Below are 23,978 nucleotides of genomic sequence, written 5' to 3'. Positions count from 1 at the left end.
TACTTTATATTATCCCCCTCCATTTCCTTCCTTTCTTTCCTCTTTGTTTTCCTCTGTGTTATTCCTTAAAAAGAATTCGTTATTCAACCACAGTTCCACAAGGTAGTATTTCAGCAGGTAATATTTAAGAGGAATTTAGAAAAGATTAATTGGCACAAAGGGAATCTTTTTGGCTCTAGAGTCAATCTTCAGTTTTAAATTCCTGGTTAGTAAAAATAATTTTAGTGGGTAACTTTCAAGGTCTTGATTGATCAGTATGTCCTCATATAAATTTTGAATGTTAGCCAACCTGTCCCACTGCTGTGAAAAAAATATTTTGAGAGGGAAAAAAAAAAGTCATTTTAGCCTTTCCTAACTGCAGTGAAGAATACTGGCTCTCCTTTCTTTTCTATCCCATTGTACCCATTCCCATGCCTTTTTATGCTGAGAGTGCCTAATCTAGTGAAACTTTTTATAATTTTTTTGATCATCCATATTAGGAAACTGACTTATTTTTAAAGGTGGTGCCAAATAGTAGTATTCTTTAAAGCGCAAGCTAATTTTAATTGAAAGTCTTTGAGATTTTTCATAGTTGCAAATTTGAAATATTTGAGTGTTCCAAATCCAGTCTCATCAGGATTTTAACTCAAATTTGTAGTGAAAGCCAATAGACTAAATTCAGGCATCTGTCTCCTCTCATCCCCAACTCCCTGTGAAAATGACAGAAAAAATTTACAGATGGAAATTTGTAAAGCCATAACAGCACTGAGGATGGGAACAGATGGAGTGACCATCAGCAAAGCAGAGACTTTACTGGTTCTAGAAGATGATGTTAATAGTTGAAGCAGGGTGGAGGAAACCCCAGTTCAGCATACCCATGAGTGAGGATGGCTAATGGAATCTATTTTTCTCTTGGAGTCCTGAAGAAACCTTAATGATGAGCTCATAGGAACAGAGAACAGAAGAGGTAATAGAACATGATATTAATTAAAGGGGTTTATATTAAAAGCCAGCTGTATATCCTACCTACACAGGCAACCCATACAATGATGGCAACATCAGTTCCCATGCTAATTTTGGAAATCAACTTCCAAAAACAATTTCTTTTTGAACTTTCAGTCTGGGAAAACTAAAGAGTTCTAATGAAAATGTTAGCACTTGATAAACTCTCCATGTTTTGATATTTAGAGAAGAAATCCAACCTGTCAGATTTGTTCACTGTCCATTGATCATAAAGTGAAGCCATATGAACATATATGGTCTCTTCCTGATCTGTTGTGGCAAGCAGATCTACTCAGTCAGAGAGAAAACTGCTCAGTGAATTAGGAGAGCCAGAAAAAAAGAAAACAGACTGGTGACATGAAATTACATAAAATACAATACATCACATCCTATTGCCAGGTGAGTAAATATATGGACTAATAATTCACAAAATATATAAATGCTTAGAAAAAATGCTTACCCTCTTTAAGTAATCCAAGATATAATTAGAAATAACAGATCTTCTTCCCTGCATATAATTGACAGATTTTAACAAAATTACCCATTGCTAGTAAGATGTTGTGAACAATTGTAGATACTAGGGTACACTACTCTGAAAGAGCAATTGAACAATATGTGTGATGAACCTTAATCCATTCATTTCTATTTCTTAGAATCTGTCTCATTGAAAGCATTTTAGATGAAGAAATAGGTGGTCATCTATTATAATATTAAGAAATTTTAAAACAGCATTATATTGTGGAATTTGGTGAATAAACTGCTGTAAATTTGCAGGATGATAGATTACATAACCATTAAAAATTAGTTATGGCTGAGTATGATGGCACATGCCTAAAGTCCCAGCTACTTAGGACACTGAGGCAAGAGAATCATTTGGGCCCATGAGTGCAGGACCATTCTAGACAACATAACAAAACATGTCTCAAAAAAATAAAATTACAGATTTGAAGTCAACAAAACAACCGAAAAGTGTGACTTAAGAAGGAAGGGATGCAGAAGACAAAATTGTATATTACAATTTAATACACCACTCACCTGCATTGTTTGCATTTCTGTACTTGATTCTAAGACCCGTAAAGCTAGGGATCCTGATATCTAAATAACCCCACTCCAGTTCCTCTCAATGCCCAGTACAGTACCTGACTATATATTGATGGGCATAAGAAAAAAATGACAAAGAAATCCAAGGGCAAATTAAAAGATCAGAGAATCCACTATACAAAGAGAGAACATGTATTACAAAGCAAAATATAACATATCTTTTTATAAATCAGAAACCTTACTTAGATTGTTCTTTTAAAAAACTTCACATGCTAATACTGTTTACTAATCAACCTTTTATTAATATTTTTTCAGTATATGGTTATATGCGAGTCCTAGACAAGTAACTGCCCCCTGCCTCAGTTACTGGGGATTGAACCTAAGGCCTTTACTATTCTACTTATTTTCAAGTTCAATAATTCAAGTATGGTTGGTCTAGTTGTTTTATTCTGATTGAATTGTTTTAATTAACAAATTAGGTAACATCAACTTCATAAGTATATCAATAAGAGAAACAAGTGGACTATGTATACACTTAATTTATAGCTCATGCACAGAATGTAAATTATACTTTTTAAAATTAGATTTTTTTTTACACTTCCAGCTTGAATGTTTTTTTTTTTTAACTTTGTGGCTGTTAAATTTAGTAAAAAAAAAATGTATTTAATTTTCAAATATATATTCACATTATTCAAAATTCAATATATATGTATATTCTTTACAATTAGTAATTATTAGTACTTTTCTAAACTACATCAGCAACTTATTTTGAATTAACAATTATTAATATTTTCCTAAACTACATTAGCTTAATTTTAAAAGCACAATTTAAGGACAAATGTTAAAATAGTTGTAAGTAAATACCAGCTTATTGGTCTTACTCTCCATCTTTGAGGTTCTACTCTGTTACTTCCCAGTATTGCTGAAAACATTCAGAGTCATGTGGTGGCAAAACCACTGGGGCTGGTGTACCAAAACTGCTTATACTTAAGAAATACTTATATTCTTCTTTTAAAATATTTTGATATTTTAAAATATCAACAGTGTCTTGGCCCAGCTGTGCATCCTCTAGCTCCAGCTATTTGGGAGGCTGGGGCAGGAGGATCTCAGGGTCAAATTACCAGCATGGGCAACTTAGCCAAGGCCATCTCAAAAGGGGCTGGGGATGTAGTTCCGTGGTAGAGTGTCCCTGGGTTCAGTCCCCAGTACCTCAAAAAAAATAAATAAAGGTCAATGCTGATTTCCATCGTTTTCTTGCATCAGCTCTTCTCTCACTCCCACCCACAACCTTAAGCCCAGAAAGCTGCTCTGTTTCCCTTCTTACTCATTTCCACTCAAGCCAGAAAGTTGATTATTTGGCTTGAATGCTCTCTTCCTTTCACCACTTGTATGTAATTTATCCCCTAGTTTGGTTGATTCTTTCTTTTTTTTCTTAATATCCTTGGAATCCATCCATCCTTCCCCCATAGTCCAGAGTCATTATCACTCTCTAGTCTCCACTTGTTTTTGCCTTCTAAATAATAGACTCTCACTTTAAAATTCCTAGTGTTCTCCATTGCCCTAAGTATAAAAATCTAAATATGTAGCTTACAGAGTTCATTTCTAGATCTTTTTCTTTGTATGGCATCACTTCTCACCATCATTCTCAGGTTCATTTGGTTTGCTAATGCTTTGCCTTTCAAGTCTCATTTAGCCATAATTTTCTCATGTGTTCTAGAAAATTTTCATTCATTTTAACCATGGTAAGGGCTTTACCTTTGTGCTACTTTTGGTAATTTTGTACTGACTGCAGGCTGTGTTGCATATAAAAGTAGGAGATTCTAAAAAGATGCCAAAATGTTTAAGTTAGCTTTTATAAATACTTATGTATTAGGTAGTTTGTATGTGTTGTTTTATTAATCTTAACTGTTTCAGAGAGGTAAAGTAATTTGAAGCTTTCTGATTTTAAGGGTCCATGCTTCGCTAGGTGAGGTTGTATACTTCGCAGCTCAAGTGGCTGAGTCAGGAGGATCCAAAAAAGGTCTGCTTTGATGTCTGACATCTTGTTTGGCAAGTGAAACAAACCTAATTTTGCAGATAATGCAAAGTATAAAGCTATCTTAAAGCAGCTTTTCAACTACCATGCCCTTAAAACAATATTTCTTTACTTAGTTTATTCTTTTTCTTACTTTGTGTTCTCCTTATTCAGGTTAATTTAAAAATATTAAGTTGTTGCATTTCAAAAGTGAAACAATATCTCAGGAACTTTCTTACTTTGAATATTTGTTCCTACAAAATTTGATTGCATATTTTTAAGTGGATGAAGGAACTGCTAAAGGTTTAGGTTGCCAGTTACTACTGAATATTATATTTTGTCTGGTCTTTCTTCCATTTCTCTTTTTAATAATTAATAACCTTCTCTTTTTAATAACTAAATGATAAAGCTTTAATTATAAATAGTCATAATATAGTAGCTTCCTTGTCCCTTAAAAATTGTCAGATTTTTGGGACACTAAAAGCATGAAACATTAAAAAAAAAAAACTGTTCAATTGGACATCATCAAAGTTAAAGACAGAAATCAGGTTAAGAAAATGAAAAGATAAACCACAAAGTGGAAGAAAATATTTTCAAAATACATTTCTGATAAAGGATTTGACTTCAGAATATATAAACAACTCTTAAAACTCACTAAAAAGACAGAAACATTTTTTTTTTTTTTAATCCAGAATGAGGTTAGGGTTGTGGCTCAGCAGTAGAGTGCTCGCCTGGCATGTACAAGACCCTGGGTTTGATCCTCAGCACCACATAAAAATAAATAAATAAAGGTATCATGTCCAACTACAACTAAAAAATATTAAAAAAATGAAATACTAATGTGAAAAAAACGATAAATGTTTGAGCTGATATGCCAGTTATCCTGATCTGATCATTCCATATTGTGTCCATGTATTGAAACATCACACTAGGTGTCCATTTACAGTATGTCAATTACAAATTAAAACACACTTTAAGGATACTAAATATTGAATCAATCAATCAACAAAATGAGAGTGCTGATAGTACTTGTTAGTGCTACCTCTGGGTGAAAATGCTGAACTGAGATAGAACTAATTAAAAAAAAAAAAAAGCTAGACAGAGAATAGGTGTTCATAGATACTTGTTGAATTTAATTCATATAATCTTAAAGTGAGAGAGGACTTTACAGATAATGTGCTTTCAGTTATTGCTTTTTCTTCTGGGATTACATGGTGTTTTTTGCATATGCTTATTAAAGCACACGCATCAACAGGTCTCATGTAGTTTTTTTCTGTTAACTCCTTGAGGACAAAAACATTGATTATAAGGACCCACCTTCCCACCTTCCCTGATGCTTGGAATATTGTAGGTACTCAAATGCTTGCTAAGTGAAAGAGTGAAAGGGAGTTTAAACTTCTCTTATCCATTATGGTAGCCATTAGTCAGTAGCTATTTTAATTAATTAGAATTAAATAAAATTTAAAATTCAGTTCCTTAGTTATACCAGCCACATTTCAAGCATTCATTTACCACATTTAGCTAGTAACTTCCATATTGGACAGAACAGAGAATATTACCATCAGTTGTGAGTTTTATTGCACAGCACTGGTCTGGACTGTTTCCTCTATTTTGCAGCTCAAAATGAGCTCAGAGAAGTCAGTTGCTCAAAATCAATCCATCAGAAGCAGAACTGGGATTAAAAATAGGAACTCCTTAATCAATATTTTTATTAAGTCACAGCTCTGATTCATTTCAGAATTCCAGTTATACATAAGCTTATAGCTCCAGTAGTATTACAAAATATAAAAAATTGAGAAAATAGTCTTGCATGACTGGTTGACTCCCACCTGGTCACTTGATTCAATCTTTTAATATGCTGGATTCTCTTTGTTTACATTTTTATTTAGAAATTTTATATTATATTCACATGATAAGTCAGTCAGTCTGCTTTCTTTTGTTAGGACTTTGCATTAATGTTAGGCTAGCTTTCCAGAAGGAACTTGAAATTTTTCTCTGAGAACATTAAATAGTATTAATGTCATCTGTTCTATAAACAGCTATGAAAATACACCTGTGATTTTATCTGGGCCTGGTTATAAACCTAAGCCTAAATCACTCTAAATCCTTTCAAAATAGAATGGTATATCTTGATTTTGTTGTTGTTGTTTTGGTTGAGTTTATTCTAATTCTTCTAAACTGTTTATTTTATCCAAATGCCTTCAACTTTTTGATTGGGTATTCTTAATGAAGATAGGAAGTGTCATATGTGAGTTGTTTATATGAAATACTTTGCATTAAATTTTAAGAGATCTTTACTAATTTGGCCTCTATCTGCTTGTGATTGGTAATGATTTACTAGAAACTTATTTACTGTTTACATCAGGAGAGGGAAGTGCTTTTAAATCTCTCACAACTTTTACCAGCCAATATTTTTGTTAGATTAAGCCTCATGATGAGCTTCTTTATTACAGAAGTCTGAAGATGATAATGAACTCTAGAAATATAATGAACATTGTGGGTTTTGTTCTGGTAGACAGGAAGTTTTGAGATCTTGGTAGTTTTCTTTAGTTAAGTGTTAGAAACTAGATTATTTCTTTAAAATTTTCTTAAAGTTTCATATGGATATCTTAAGAGTTCAAATTGTGGTCCAAAGCTCCTTGACACACTTCCTGTGTGTGGTAGGCTGGAACCGTGAATGCTCTCCTATGTGGCAAAAGGGGATTTTGCAGATGAGAGTAAGTTAATAATTTTGACACAGGGAGTTTATTCAGAATTATCTGGATGGGCCCTAATTGTATCACAAGTGTCCTTATAAGTGGGGAGTACAGGGAGGTTTGACTACACTAGAAGATACTGCAACATGGCCACAGATGCAGTAGTGTTGTAGCCAGAGGCCAAGGAAGGATTGCTGTGGTATCTAGAAGTGAAAGAGGTAAGTAACAGATTCTCCCCTGGACCCTTCAGGAGAAATCAACCTGGTGACACATAGATTTTTAGACCCTTATTTGATTCACTTTGGATTTCTAGCATCTGAACTATAAGAGAATCAATTTCAGTTTTTTGAGCCATTAAGTTTGTGGTTATTTGTTAAAGTGGCAATAGAAAACTAGTACAGCGTGGCATTTGTTAACTAAATACATGAGATCAGGAACTCTAGGCCTGTGGAATTCAACTCCATATCCTTAACATCCTAGAAGAGTGTCTTGTAAAAGGTAGGCACTCAGTGTATTTGGAGGGGGTGAGGACAAGGGCATGTGGGGAAAAGGGAAAAAAAAAAAGAAAGGAAACAACTCGGAGAGCTTATAATTAAAGTGAACCAGATGAACATGGTGCAGGTATTTAGCTTATGGATAGAGCAGAGAAAAACAGTGGGGTTGAAGTCTTAAAGCCCACCCATAACCAAATAGGGTCTGTATATTTGAAGATAACAGTTTGAAAGGTTGAACAGTAAGATGTAGAAAATAATTGAGAAATCAAATAAATCGAACAGTTTGAAACTCTAAAGATCCCTGTCTTACTTGAAGAAAAATACAAATGCATGCACACATGTATAAGGTATATTTTAATTAAAATTCAGATTCATTCCTACCATTCTTAATTTATATAAGGTGTCAAGAAGGTAGTTAAGGGGGCTGGACTAGTAGCTCAGTGGTAGAGTGCTTGCCTGACACCTGTAAAGCCCTGGGTTCAATCCTCTGTACCACGCATAAATAAAAAAAATAAAAGATCCATTGCCAACTGAAAAAGGAGACGACAGTTGAGTATACTCATAGGTCAAGTGAGTGCAAGAAACAGCTTTGTATTATTTATGACTAATTTTAATTTTATTTTAAAAAATAAGTTGTATGTTAACATGATGCAAAAGTCAAAATGTATGAAATGATATACAAGTTTGTTTCCCATTTCTGTCTCCCAGTGACAGTTTCCATTCTCCTAGACATCCTATTACTATTTTTATGTCCTATCAAATATTAAACAAACATATCCAAAGTATTCCTTTTTGGTTTTATCTTTTAGCAGTTCATAGTATATAAGATACATTTTTCTACTTCTTATTTTGTTTTTCACTTAATGTTTGAGCTCCTTCTATATCAATGCATAGAGCTTCCCCATATTTTATGATGACATATTATTCCATGTATCAGATTTACGATTTCCACAAACATGATGGAATGTGCCTATTTCTTTACACCACCGATAGACAAATATTTTATGTCAAGGGCCCAGTAATTTAGGCTTCCAGGCCACATACATTCTCTGTTGCAAATTCTTCTAGGTTTTGTTTTATTTATAATCCTCAGAAACAAAAACCATTGTATTGTTGTTTATTTTTGTGGTAATAGGAATTGAACTCAGGAGCTTTCTACCACTGAGCTATATCTTTATTTTATTTTTATTTTCAGACCATTTTATTTTTATTTAAAACAGGGTCTTGCCAAGTTGCCAAGGCTTGCTTCTAATTTGACATCTTCCTGCCTCAACTTTCCCAGTGGCTGGGATTACTGGTGTGCACCATTACAGCCTAACATAAAATCTTTTCTTAACTCATAGGCCATATAGAAACAGTCCAAGAGAGCTGATTTGCTTACCTTTGCAAACATTTTTATCAATCTGATGAGTAAAACAATGGTGTCCCAATTTAGTTTTGTTTGTATTCCTCTTATCTGTGAGATTGAAAGTATTTACAGCTGTTCATATTTCCTTTTCTGAGACTCTTTGTATGTTTTTGCGCAATTTCCGGCTGTTGATGTTAGTTATAGTAACTTTTCTTATAGGGAAATTATTTTTTCAATGAAATGGGTGAAAAAATCCCCAGTTTTTTTTTTTTTTTACTTAGTTTATAGATGATTTTGTCATGTAGAAATTTCTTTTGAGAGTTAAAAATGTATCAAACATTTTCTAACTTTTTAATTTTAGGTCTTCTCCAGCCTAAAGTTATAAGATAGTTTTTTTGTGGTTTTGCTTTTTCTCTCTATGCCTTTATTATCATTTAATTCTTTGATTTACTTAGACTTTAAGTTGTTGGAGAATAGATTCAACTTTATTTTTTCCAGATAACTCACCAATTGTCCTAACACCGTTTATTGAATTATTTTCCATCCTTCTCCTCTCTGTTTAAAATACTACCTTTGTTACTGTACTATAGTATTATATTTAGATCTATTTCTGTATATTCTGTCCCATTGGTCTAAAATAAGCTTGCTTTAGAAGTCTCAACCTTCACTAAATTATGTGTGTGATCATATTTTAATTGAAGAAATTCGGATGCTGCTTGCCCCTATATACACTTGTTCTTTGCTTGAACTCACTTCCCATTACAAAGGAAGAGATATCCCTACTTCTGTAAGGTCTGGGTCTCCACTTGCTGGTCCATTCTGGGACTTCGCTCCTCAAGTCACCCTCTCTTTTGCACCATTAAATTCCCCCCCCCTTTTTGGATGATTACTCTACAAACATTAAAAATATTAAAAAGTAACCAAACAACAAACTTTGTTCCTGATAATATTAACTCTAACCCCATTTCTCCATTCCTCTTAAAGAGTAAGAATTCATTTCTAAACCTACTCTTTAGCCCATTCCATTCTTGCCTTATTGGTGAGATAGCACTTCCTAAAGTCACCATCAGTCTCCATTTTGCCAAAACTAGTAACCAGTTAGTTATCTGTTCTGTTTCTCTTGTCACTGTATCTCGTCTCAGCCTCAGCATGATTGAGTTAACAAGCTTTGATAACTAGGATTACTCAGTTTCCTCCTTCTAAACCAACCTATCATGTTGTCTCAGGGCCCTTTCCTCTGCTTCCTCATATTCATCTCAATCTTATCCCTTAGAGAATTAGTTTGTTCAGTTTTATGAATTTAAATTCAGACTGTAAATTGATATTCAAAGTTTTGTTTCTATCTCTATCCTGATCCCAGAACTCTGGACTAAAATATCCAAATTCCTACTAAAGAACTCCAATTAGGTGTCTACAACATAGGCAGATCTTTTGATTTCTTTCTTAGACCTGTTTCTTGCTAGCCTTTCTCCATCTTAGGTAATGTACCACCACACATTCTGATATTTGGGCCAAAAGCTTAGAAGTTACTCCTGCCACTGCTACCCACCCCCATCCAATCAACTAGCAAATCCTGTCAATTGATTCTCCATCCTAGCCTGGCCTTGAGCAGGACAACTTTAGTGACCTGGATTTCTTATTTATTATATGAAGTTGAAATAGCATATACCTCATAGGTTTGTTAATATATGGAGTATGGTACTCAAGTTAGCATGTACAGAGTGCTCAGAATAATGTCTAGCACTTAGGGAGTGGTCAATAAATGTTTATTTTTTGTTATCCCCAGGATAGCTAGTAGTAGTAATTATACTTGTACTAGTTGTAGTGGTGAAGCTAGTATTCTTATTATTTCTGCTAATGCCACTGCATCCCGAATCTCTTTCCTCTCTTGCATGGACTCCTGGGATAGCCTCCTTCTATATCAACTCTTTATCCCATTACCTTCTTATTTTTTTCATTGCACTTAGGACTAATAGAATTTTCTTATTTGTGTATGTATTTTTAAGTTCTAGTAGGAAAAGGCATTGGCTGCTTACCATTTAAAACAACATCTAGTATTTCAGTTTGTATCTTCAATGTCCCACAAAGATCGTTTGTTGAAGGCTTAGTGCCCAGCCTCTGACACTATTGGGAGGTTATAGAACCTTTAGCAGGTGATTGGGAGCATGCTATGAAAGGGTTATTGGACCCAGCCCCTCCTCTCCCTTCCCAGCCACCATGAGGTGAGCACGTTTGCTGTACCATGCCATCTCTCTCATGATATTTTGCCTCACCACAGGCCAAAAACAATATGACCAAGTAATCATGTCCTTAAACCTCTGAAACCACAAGCCAATACCTTTTCTCAGGTATTTTGTCACAGCAACAGAATATTAACATGCCAGTATTAAGCAGCTAAGTTGTATAGTACCAGATTTATTTAATGGGAGCAAGGAATATTTCCTTGGTGGGAACTGCTTTTCCTGGATGGTCTCTTAGAAATCTCTGATGTGCCACTCATCATTATTAGGGAATGTCTGTACTTTGGAAAAAATGTCCTTAGAAATCTTTGTCTATTTCTGAGTCACAGACTAAATTGTTCTGGAAGAAAAAGTGTTTTAACCCATTTGGTGTAACTGCTTAATGTTTGCTCATGCTCCCTCCCTCCCTCCCTCCCTCCCTCTCTCTCTCTCTCTCTCTCTCTCTCTCTCCCCCCCTCTCCCCCTCTCCCCCTCTCCCCCTCTCCCCATCTCCCCCTCTCCCCCTCTCCCTCTCTCTCTCCCTCCCCCCCACACTTCCTCCCACCCCTGCGTGTGCATGCGCACACACACATAAACACACACCTTAGAGTATTAATTGATTTGGTAACACCCTGAGCACATGTGGTACTTACTGTTTTAAAAATAAAAGTTAGGGCTGGGGATGTGGCTCAAGCGGTAGCGCGCTCGCCTGGCATGCGTGCGGCCCGGGTTCCATCCTCAGCACCACATACCAACAAAGATGTTGTGTCCGCCGAGAACTAAAAAATAAATATTAAAAATTCTCTCTCTCTCTCTCTTCTCTCTCTCTCTCTCTCTCTCTCTCTCTCTCTCTCTCTCTCTCTCTCTCTCTCTCACTCTCTCTTTAAAAAAATAAAAATTAAAAATAAAAAAAATAAAAGTTACATAGCCATAAAATGATTGTAGCTACCAGCAACTTGGGATCATAATAGTGAAAAGAAATCATTTTCTTATTTGTTTAGAAACACCAGCAGTATCTTTCAGATTTTTGGTTAGTAATCTGTAGTACTTTCATTATTACTTTTTTGTTGTTGTTGTTCTTGATGTTCTTGATGGACCTGTATTTTATTCATTTAGTTATATGCAGTGCTGAGAATTGAATTCCAGTGCCTCGCACATGCTAGGCAAATGCTCTACCACTGAGCTACAACCCTAGCCCATTATTACTATTTTTGAGTAGTGATGATCATTCAGAATCTAATGACTATGTTCTCAGTACCCAGATGAAAAGATGGGGCTTCATCTTTGAGTTGTATTGAACCCTTAGCCTAAAAATGTAGATTACTTTTTGTCATACCTTCATAGTTCAAGCTGCTTCTGCTCTAATCATTATGATGTAATAATAATAACTGAATCAAAAATTGCATGTATGGTGTGAGCTCAGTTTTGCTGGGTATAGTGAAGGCAGTCTCAAAGGAAGTGTGTTAACATGCTCATGCTGGTAAATGAATACTAGGATTGTGGTTTGTTTGAATGTTTTTCAGTAATGGACAAGTGCCCTACAACTGAATTACATGCCCTGCTGCTTTTCTGTATTGGTCACAAATAGACATATAGGTATAACTTCTGGGTGAGACTTGAAATAAGGCCTCGCTCTTAGAATCCAATACAACTGATATGTTAGGCACATATCTGTGGCCTTTACTTGTAATAGGCAGCAGTAGCTGCTTTACATCAATTGGGTCTGAAGGGCATTCCTCAAGGTTAAGTCTGGCTATCTACATTTGTAGTCATTCATTGAACAGACATGCACTGAATGACTAATTTCACCAAGTCATGTTGATTATATTAAGCATAAGTTAAACCAAATAGGTCCTGCACTCAGATTGTTTCTAGTATTCTGTACCAGAGAAGACCCATATAGAACAACTACACAATTAAGTGATTTCAAGTTGTGATAAAGGGCTTTAAAAGAAACATAGCAGATGTTATCTGAGAATACAGGGCAGGGGAAAGCCTTATTTGTATTGAGAGTTTCAGGTAAGGTGAGACCAGAAGTTAGCCAGATCAAATAAAAATATGCCAAACAGAGGAAAACTACATGGCAAAGGCGAGAGGCAGAGGAAAGAATTTAAGGAACAGAAGGAGACCAGCATATGTTTAATGTAGCTGAGCTAAGAAATATGGGCACAGATAGGCAAGTAAGCAGGGTTGGGCATAGTTCTGTGAGCTGCAATTTAGGAAAACTATCTTTAACCTAAACAAGTCAGAAACATCCCCTCTATTCTCTAATAACAAAAAAGTCTCTTTGCTTGGGCCTCCATGTACACTTGAGATTGCTCTTGACCCTGCAGCCTTTTTTCCCCTAATGCCCAGTACCATGGCCAAAGGTGACTGAGTACTATTAAAAACCATATTATTGGGCTGGGGATGTGGCTCAAGCGGTAGCGCGCTCGCCTGGCATGCATGCGGCCTGGGTTCGATCCTCAGCACCACATACCAACAAAGATGTTGTGTCCGCCGAGAACTAAGAAATAAATATTAAAAATTCTCTCTCTCTCTCTCTCTCTCTCCTCTCTCACTCTCTCTTTAAAAAAAAAAAAAAACATATTACTACAGCTTCTGTAGAAATCTGGTCTTCTCCACACTGAACACCTAAATGTCTTAAACAAATGCATAGTCTGAGGAAAGTGAGGGCATGTTAGGCCCAAGTATTTAATTTAGATTGTCCACTCCAGGAAACACAAATGTTTTAGTAATGGTACTTTTGAGTATGCAGTGTTGTATTCAATTTATAGTTCTGTTGCCAAGTTGTTGGAATGTGGTCTGTCTTGTAACATGACAAGCCTTTCAGTGAGTTCCTTAACCTAAGGCATGGCAGTCTTTTTTTGGTCATTTATTTCTTCCTGAAATCAGAAGGAGCATCTCTCTAAGTATGGCCAATATGGATTAATATGAAACAGTGATTCTTTAATCTTTTTTCATAATTTGTGTGAATGTATTCCAGTGTAACAAGTACCTTGTTATTGCCAGCATGTGATTGCACTGGGAACTCCACATTTGGTCACAGCTCATTATGGAAATGACTATAAGAGAAATGCCCTTGAGTCATTTGCTTATTTCATTGTCATGGCATTCTCTGATAAGTGGTTCTTTCCCTAAGTGAGCGCACTTCATTTGCCATCTGTTTATCATCACTGCAGAATGAAAACTAGTATCATGAACCCTAGGGACATCATATCTCTTTCCTACACTGGAATTCTGAGGAAGAATATACTGAGCGTTACTTGTCCTTTCGTTCTTCTTAGATCCTTCTTAATCCTCCAGTGAAAACTCAACAACACACAATGGCTGCAAATAAGCCCAAAGGTCAGAATTCTTTGGCCTTACACAAAGTCATCATGGTGGGAAGTGGTGGTGTGGGCAAGTCTGCTTTGACTCTTCAGTTCATGTATGATGAGGTAAGCACTAACTTCATAATGAGTATCAAAGTCTGGCTTTGAGAGAATATTCACTAGCTTAGTTTTGGTGCTATTTTGTATAGATTCCTTGGATCCTTAAAAGCTACTCATAATGCATTTTTCCATTTTTAAGTTCAGAGCCAACATATGTATATGACTTCATTTTACAAGTCAGGAACTCAAGATCCTTAAAAACCTCAGACTTTAAAAACAGAACAAAACTGAAAACAGTATTCTTTTTTTTTTTTAAAGTAATCTACTTTAGATCTTAAATTTTAGTCCTTTTAATGAAGACTCCCACTCCTATTGAATTAATAGGACTGGTAGATGCAGAACCTTATTGAGACTTGAGGTTAACATATATAAAATGTTCTTTAATGATCTCAATGGAAAAGTTAGTTTTTATTTTGGATTTGATGTGGCATCATACATCTTTAACCAGGTAAAGACCATATCACTAAAATTTGTAATTATTAGGCTTACAAATTTATGTGCATGTATTTATATCAGATTTTATTATCCTTCAGTTAAGGTTTCAGCCTATATAAGACAATATATTCTTTTCCTAGAGGACTGCCATCAAGTCTTAATGATTTAAGAGTTAATAATTCAATTTAAACATTTATTCTCAGCACTTCCTCTCAGTAGAAACCAGGTTTTATGGCGGCAATGTACTCTTTTTTACTTAATTCTCATAACAATCCTGCATGGTAAGTAATGGCATCACCATTTCACAAGGAAGAAAAAAACCTCAGAGAGATTATCCACTTAGCCCAAGAAGGGCAAGTATTACAAGTGTTATACCTGGTTTTCTGCAAAATATAATCCTGCAAATTTCACCACCCCAAGTCTTTTTTTTAATTGTCTGTAATTTACATTTCTTTCACACACACTCCAAACCCTCAGATTCATTCATTTTCCTGATTGTTGCAAGTGACTATGAAAAAAAGTTTAGGGAGAAGGAGGATTGAAGTGTTACTTCAAATGAAATTACTGATTGATTCATTCATTTGTTTTTCACACTATTCATTTGACAGTCTTTTCTCAAACTAATCCTTTTATCAGTTCCCTTCTTGACAGTAAAGAAGCCAAAAGTAAGAATATCCACACACCTAACTTTTGATGATGGTTAAGCACGGTGTTAGAATATAAATGTGGTAAAATGTTGAATAACTTTTGCAGTTACAAAATACTGTCCATTTTCTAAATAATTGTTTATGAGTGTCTACCAGTCTAGATGCTATTCTAGGCTTTAAAGATACAGCGCTGAGAAGCATATCCAAAGTCTTTGCTCTCAAGGGTTAAATTCTAGTGGTGGGATATGGAAATTAAACAAATAAGAAAATATCAGATGATAAAAATATTTATAGAAGCTAATAAAAAAAACCCACAAAATAACTGTGTATACATGTGTGTCCATACATATGTGCTAACAGTGTTGTCAAAGGGTTCATTAAGATACATGAAAGAAATTTATGAAGTTGATGACAGGAGCAGGAATGTAAAGTTGCTTAATTGTATTATTTGAAAAATCAGGTTTGGGAAGAACTCTCACAAGTCCAAGCTTTGACCTCCTATAGAGTAGCATAAGTCACTTTTATTCATTTCATTTTGGAGAAAGAAAAGACTTAATGGTACTTTCATACTTACCTAAATATTGACCTATAAGTTATTTCCACAGTTCTAGCACAAAAATTTATATTTAGCATCTCATAGAAAGGTGTTCTTATAAATTTAATAAAATATATGTTTAATAGTTTTGACATGTATAGTATTTTTTAAAAAAGAAAAAGGCATAATTTTCAAGCTGTAAGCAGTCTAGAGGTATAACAGTTCATCCCCCATTTTTTATAATTAAATATTTCAAAGTAAGAAGTTTTAAAAAGCAAAAGTACCCTTAAAAAATAGACATGTTTTTCATTTTTTTCTAGTTTGTGGAGGACTATGAACCTACCAAAGCAGACAGCTATAGGAAGAAGGTGGTGCTGGATGGGGAGGAAGTACAGATTGATATCTTAGACACAGCTGGACAGGAGGACTATGCCGCAATTAGAGACAACTACTTCCGGAGTGGGGAGGGGTTTCTCTGTGTCTTCTCTATTACAGAAATGGAATCTTTTGCAGCCACAGCCGACTTCAGGTATGTTTGTGAATGATATTGCTCATAACATACTGCACAACAGTTCTCCAGAAACAAGGGGACAACAAGAGCTTCTTGCTTGTTAGTCTTTTACTATATCTCTAGTTGTGTTTATTTCTCACTTCAGTATTAGTATATGACTCTGTCCACTGTGTATGTACACACAATATTCAGGAAACTTTACATAATCTTACAGCCATCCTAGTGCCAGCTATATTAGAGCTTGAGTTTATGGCAGCTTCAAGTATCCAGAGTTCCTTTATGCATTCCTGAAGTATTTCTCTTTAAAATACTATTATTGCCCTGATAGTGAATAATCAATATAGTGAGCTTTTCCAGCTTTTAAGTCTTTTTTGTGTTAGACATTGATTTAGGAGCATTTTGTAACACTCAGCAGGCATTTTTTTGCCATTCTCCTCACAATTCATGTGCCCTGAATTTTTAGCGTAGAAATAATTTTATGGACTGAATTTGTAAAATAGAAATAATCATTGTAGACTGGCACACTAGGTTGTATTCTACAATATGTCTTATTTACTATTTGCTTAATTAAAAATCTTTTTGGTTTAGCAGGGATAGTTTTGGTGAATGGGAGAGAGGTTCCTCTATTTATCTAAGAAAAGTTTGGTACAAATAAGGTTCTTGAGTACTCTTGCAAATACTTTATGCATAATTAAACATGTTCTTTAATTACATATTTTTTTTAAAGAGAGAGGGAGAGAGAGAGAGAGAGAGAATTTTAATATTTATTTTTTAGTATTTGGCAGACACAACATCTTTGTTTGTATGTGGTGCTGAGGATCGAACCCGGGCCGCACGCATGCCAGGCGAGCGCGCTACCGCTTGAGCCACATCCCCAGCCCTTAATTACATATTTTTATTTCTGTGTTACATATCAGCTTTGGTTATAGGGGCACACAAAAGAAGGATATAATGTATTCTCTAATTTCAAAATTTACACAACCAAGTTGAATATGTAAAGCAAAAGCAAGCATAAGTAAATATTTATAATTAATATTATAATTAAATAATAATATAATTAAATACAGGATAATGTAGGGAAACACTGGCAGTGATCACTACAAGGATCCAGCATGGGAAAGGAGTCGCAAAGTAGATGAGCCTGAAAGAGAAGGATTCCACAGATGAGAAAAATGGCATTTCAATAGTTGTACAAGAAACTGAACCAATGCTTATACAGAGCATTCCTTTTTATGTACACTTGAACTTAAAGGATTCTAAGTTAACTGTCTTTGTAAAAAGGTACATCATTGAGAAACTGTAAAATATAGATGTGTTTGTAAAATTAAGTTTGTTGGTTTCTACAAGGAATTTCATATACGATAGAATGCAAAGGGTGGCAGACCTAATAACTTGCAAACCTGGAGACATGTCGAAAGTTATATAAATGTCAGTGCTTATTCATTCATTCAATAAATATGAGAGTTGATTATATAGCAGGTCCTGTTCTAGGTAATGGAATAAATTTGTCACCATAGTTACTAAAGCCAATGTGGTATTTCAAGGGAATAAGGTATTTTTATGCCAAGAGAGAATCTTGGGCTATTACTGTTACAAAAAATAAGGATGATTCATTACTCTTCTTGTATAGCTCCAATGTAGTGCCCTTCCCATAAATAAAAATGACCCCAGTGACTCACCAGCAATGAGAAAGACATTTGTGAGAATAGTTACAGTAGGCACTCCACATGGTATCACACTTTTTTACTGAGCTTGATTATGTTTTCCCTGATAAGGTTAAAACGTCTGGAAAGCAGAACCCATTTTTTACCCATCCCTATCTCTGGTACTCACTGTTGGTACAGTTGTGATCATATAACAATATAGTACACATTTAATAAACATTTTATTTGATTTGAAAACTCTTTACCTTTTTGGTGTTCTCTTTCCTTACAACAAAAATGAAGAAGTTTGACCAGATTGTAAAAGAACTTTTCTATTTTAAAATTCTCTAATAGCATAACATTAAGGAAAATGTGTATGGAGGCTATAGACACAGCAATACCTTTCTCTGACACCCAGAAAAGTAACTAATAAAACTATTATGTCTAGAGGGGAGGGGGAATAGGAAAGGTAGCAGAATACAACAGTCACTAATATGCCATTATGGAAAAATGTGAATGTGTAACCGATGTGATTCTGCAATTTGTATTTGGGGTAAAAATGGGAGTTCATAACCCACTTGAGTCAAATGTATGAAAGATGATATGTCATGAGCTTTGTAATGTTTTGAACAACCAATAAAAAAAAAACTATTATTTCTAAAGAATATTGTCTTCTCACCTCTGGCCAGTATATTCCAGATTTTTCATGGTCATGTTTCTGATACTATTAATCATGCCATAATTTTAGTATAGGTCTTCCTGCAGCATCTGACTAAAAGTAGCTTAGTAGGTAATTAATGAGTATATACATATGTGACCACAAGCACTAGAGTCATGAACATTTGAGTTAGACTCACCTTCCTGGTGGTTATTGAGACTGAGTGGAAAGTCAGTTGTTATCTTAGTTCAGGCTACAGATCATGATGGATGGTAGTTAAGAAAGTCTCAGCACATTTGTCATTACCAACCCTGGAAAAAGGTTTTGGTTGGCTAAAATCCTCTTCACAAGCACATCATAAATGTAAAGCAATGATGGTGAGCATTGACATGCTTTTTGCAAGGTATCATTTGAGTGACAGGAAACATAGAACTGTGTAATTGTAACTGTACAGTTTAGCCTATAATACCCAAATATTATGCTTTTAACATTTTTATTTTTTTAAAGGATTTTTAAAGTAAATACAAATCAGTGAAAAAATGGAAGTGACTTTCTTTGTGGTTCATAGTCCATACATATTAGAACAATTGAGAATTCAGGTTCAGGGAATTTGTTGCAAGCATTGAGTCTGTTAGAATATTTGCTACATATCAGTAATTAGGCAAATGAAGCAATAACAGTAACACTACCTGATATTCATATAGCACTTACCATGTGCCACTGTTCTGATTACTTACATAAATCAGTTCACTTATCAAACAACCCTAAGAGGTAGATACTACTGTGTTTCATAAGTTCTAACCTATACATTTCTCAAAAGTCAGGACTATGACCTGGCATCATAGCCTTATAATTGGCAGTTTTCTTGAGAGTACATAAAATAATGCTTATTAGTGAATTCTTAAATTTGACTTTCTGAAAGTATTATTTCCACATCTTTTAATGAAGAAACTGAAACACAGGGAGATTAAGTCATCTGTCCTACCTAGGTCATGCAGTTAATAGCAGAGAATTAAAATCCAGGAGGTCTACCTCCATATTTCTGAGTTTATCAGTGATACTACCATTAGTTTAATGGTGCTCATTAAACTAATGACAAGTTTTTTATAAAACCACATGACTACCACATTTCATATTTTTAAATAGAATGTCATGTTTTCTATTTAAAATATAGCATATTCTCTAATATTTATTCTTTTTTAATAATTTAACAGGTTTGTTTGTTTGTTTTTTGTGGTGCTGGGGATCAAACCCAGGATCTTGAGCATGGGAGGCAAGCACTCTACCAACTGAGCTATATCCCCAGCATTAGGGCATTATTTTTAAATCATATAAACTATCCTATGACAGTATGTTGTTATATCACTCATTATTTTACTACTATTAAATATAGCCCTCAGCTGAAACAATGTAAAACTTTTTTTTTTTTTTTTTCAGAAAGGTATGGTCTGATCACTGTATCATAATAGTACCAGGCAGGAAAGTATCATATAATATGGAGAACCTCACCATAATGCCAGACCCCTTGTTGTTTACTCTGTTTCAGAGATGGGGGTCTCTCATGATGAAGAAGTTTTGGGAACTAAGCCTTCTTGGTCAGGGTTTGTTCCCTTCATAATCCTGTTATGAGAATCCCTGTGGTATCTAGCATAGAAGTTGAATGTGTTTTCTGGAGTTAAATTTCTCAGGTTCAAATTCTTGATCTACTTACTCAGTTGTGACTCTAAGCAAGTTAACATAAATTTTGTGTTGATGTAAAAAGTAAACTTAACATCTTCCTCCAGTAGATAATCATAATAACAGCTAATAGCATTTATTGAATGTTTACTATGTGCCGTGCAGTTATAAGCACTTTACATTTACTCCTCATAGCAACCATATAAGGAAGGTATTGTTGATCCCATTTTATAGAAAAGGAAATGGAGACAGAGTACTTTTCTCAGAGTCACATGATTAAGAAGAGCAGAACCACAATACTTACAAATTGGTGACACTTCATAGTATATAATTTACCTTTAAATGAAAAATCTATGCTGAGGAGCTACTTCCTATAATTTCTGGCATGTGTGAGACTTTAAAAATATTTTGTGGGACCTTTGATATGATGTGATAAGAATAGCACTCTCTACCTGTGTGATCTTCCTCCCAAAATCCCATAACTCCAGTAGTGAGAAAAACATCGCACAAATCCCTGCTAGGAGACATTCTACAAATTACCCTAACCAGCACTCCTCAAAACTATTAAGGTCATCAAAAACAAGGATACTCTGAGAACTATTACAGCCAAGTGAATTCTAATGAGACTAAATGTCATGTGGTATCCTGGATGGGCTCCCAGAACAGAAAAAGGATGTTAGGTTCAAACTAAGAATGTCCAATAAAGTTTGGGCTTAAATAATACTGTATCATTATTGATTTATTCATTTTGGTACACATACTCATACTAATAAACGATGTTAATGATAGTGGAAACTTTTCATGCTATGATCTCAGTTTTTCTGTAAATTTTAAAAAACCTTCCGAAATAAAAAGGTCATTTTAAAAATATGAAAACATTTGGGGAAGGTTGTACTTGATACTTTTTGTTTTGCACCTCTGCTTGTTATGTTTATATTCCCAACTGGTTTATTTTTCTATCATTACTGAAGTGAATGTGCATCTCAGATAATTGATGATAGAATAAGAAGTATTTATTATTTTCTATGATGTAATAGATAAGCTTGTTGCTTATAGAAATATATATATATATAATTATAAACATGCTGATTGCAGATAGCTAGTTGCTACTTTTTTATCATGTAGAAGTCATGTTAATATTTCTCATTTTCTCTTATCCAGGGAGCAGATTTTAAGAGTAAAAGAAGATGAGAATGTTCCATTTCTACTGGTGGGTAACAAATCAGATTTAGAAGATAAAAGGCAGGTTTCTGTAGAAGAGGCAAAAAACAGAGCTGACCAGTGGAATGTCAACTATGTGGAAACATCTGCTAAAACACGAGCTAATGTTGACAAGGTAAAATGTGGCTCTCTTTAATACTACATCATGTTAAAAATAGACTGATTTGCTTTAACTCAGCTCCATTTTGTCTAGAGTGTTATGAGATTTAAATAGAGTTTTAATACAAGTTAATAAGTTATCTTTGCTGCATTCTTAAGTATAACGTGTTAGGAATTTCTTACATGACCTTGTCTTTAACTTCCCAAGAGACATTAAAACATGAGTTACTATAGCTGATTGTACTTTTTTTTTTTTTTTTTTTGGTAACACTGATGGCATTCTGTTTTTCTTATTCTGATGTTTTTCTGCCTGTTTTTCTTATACTGATGGGGCTGCCTAGTTGAAAAGGAGTTGTAGAAGTCCCAAGATGGCAGTACTGAATGTTCTCTCCATGACCTGATGCCTGCCCAGCCCATTTAAGTTCTCAGAATGAAGGTGCCAGGCTGGGGTTGTGGCTCAGTGGTAGAGTGCCTAGTATATGTGAGACACTGGGTTCGATTCTCAGCACCACATAAAAATAAATAAATAAAGTTTCATTCACAACTAAAAATGTACTTATTAAAAAAAAAATGTGAAGGTGCCCCCCAAGATAAAGTAATCTCCAAGATAAAAGGATTTTTAAATCTCTGTTACTACTATTATATTCTCTACCCTGAGCTTTTTTTTACCTCTGAGTAGAAAGGGAAATTCAGTTTCCTTCTTCCTTATGTTCCCACTTTGTGCTCCTGGGAACCAGATGTGGAACCCCTGCTAGGTGTCTAGGAGCCTCCCCAAGTATATTTCATTCTGCTGCCTCCAGTGATTAGGAAGATTGTGTTCTTGGTGGAGGCAGCACAGTTGCTTGAGGGCCTCCAGGTGAGACCTTTCTTCACCTCCCAAATATCCAGGCTCTATAGCAGTGCCTTTTAATCTCCAGTGTGCAAATTAATTGCCTGTAAAGCTTAATAAACACCCATCCTTAGGTCTTACCCCGAGATTTTGCATCATTGAGTCTGGGATGGGACTTGATTAGGATAGTAAGAAGACCCACAGTCTAGGGAAAATGGTCCAAGATCAGGAACAGGTATGGTGTAGAAAGAAAACACAAATGGCTTTTAAACTTGAAAAAAAGATTCTCACTTATAAAAAAGGAAGTACATTTTTAAAATGTAATGGCATATCCTTTTTTTTAACCTGACACATTGGAAAAAAGCAAAACAATTGATAATACATTCTTGGCAAGAGAATAGAAAAACAGGAAACTCATGTTGGTAGAAGGACAATGTGGTGATTATCTGTCAAAATTATGACCCCACAATTCAAGTTCTAAAATTACATTTTGCAGGAAAAAAAAAATCATATACTCACTTAAAAATGTATGTTCAACGGTAAACATTGGGGCATTTATAGAAACAAAAACACCGGAGCTATCCAAGTGCCAGTAACAGACTGGTTTAAATTATGAAGTGTTCATGTAATGGAATTCTACCCAACCATTAAGAAAGAAATGGAGATAGAACTAAATGTGCTGACAGGAAATGATCTTCAGCATGAAGTGAGTGAAACAAGCAAGGTGCAGAACAGTGTCTGTAGTTTGTTGTCATCTATATTTTAAATGCACACTGAAGGAATGGGGGTTGTAGCTCAGTGGTAGAGTGTTTGCTTTATGTGCATGAGGCCCCGGTTTAATCCCGAGCACTGTAATCAATCAATAAATGAAAAGTAAATAAATGTACACCCATATGTGTGTGTTTATCCTAAGAATATGTAAGGATTTGCTTCCTGTAGTCATCACCAGAGAACTAAATTACAGGTATATGCTCATTTCTCTGTAAATACTCTTCTGGACTTCTTTATTTGAACTTTTTGCCATATGCATATTTTACCTTTTCAAAATAGAAAAAATAAAGGGATGAGGCTGTTTTAGTTACTGTGGCTGCAGAACAAAATAATTTCCTAGATAAAACAACAGATTGTGTGACATTAAGAATTTAGAGAGGGCACATTTGGAGATTGTTCGTATCTTCTTTACAGTGTTTGATGCCTTAGCTGAAAAACTTCGTGTCTGTAAGTATCTGAATTTAGGTTGTAAGACTTGTTCATACTTGTCTGGCTCAACCAGTGGATGCTGACTTTTATCCAGGGATGTCTCAGCTCCTGTCCATGTGGGTTTCCCCATGTGTGTTGTCCACGTGTGTTAACTTGGACTTTCTCACAGTGCACTGACAGTTCCAAGGGCAAGTGTCACAAGAGAATAAGAACCAGTCAGAAGCTACACTGCCTTTTATTACCAAGTCTTTGAAGGGGCAGCATTATTTCATCCTGGTTCTATCAGTCAAGGTAGT

At 35.0% G+C, this 23,978-nt stretch overlaps 1 protein-coding gene across 3 annotated transcripts in view; it reads left to right on the top strand.

Moving 5' to 3' along the window:
• Positions 1 to 23,978, top strand: part of RALA (RAS like proto-oncogene A) — a 70,052-nt gene that overhangs the window by 30,287 nt on the left and 15,787 nt on the right. For 2 of the 3 annotated variants that reach the window (XM_081285656.1, XM_081285658.1), the window contains exons 2-4: positions 14,081 to 14,233; positions 16,165 to 16,373; positions 21,495 to 21,669. In XM_081285656.1, the coding sequence (XP_081141782.1) occupies positions 14,120 to 14,233; positions 16,165 to 16,373; positions 21,495 to 21,669 (498 nt within the window). In that variant the 5' untranslated portion in view covers positions 14,081 to 14,119. Of the gene's footprint in view, positions 1 to 14,080; positions 14,234 to 16,164; positions 16,374 to 21,494; positions 21,670 to 23,667; positions 23,701 to 23,978 lie in introns of all 3 variants that reach the window. The other variant, XM_081285657.1, reaches the window with a different exon arrangement.

Source organism: Spermophilus citellus (genome assembly GCF_964194105.1).
Source record: "Spermophilus citellus genome assembly, chromosome: 3".
NCBI classification, from domain to species: domain Eukaryota; kingdom Metazoa; phylum Chordata; class Mammalia; order Rodentia; family Sciuridae; genus Spermophilus; species Spermophilus citellus.
The sequence above is the reverse complement of the archived record's forward strand: the minus strand, read 5'-3'. Positions and strand labels throughout refer to the sequence as shown.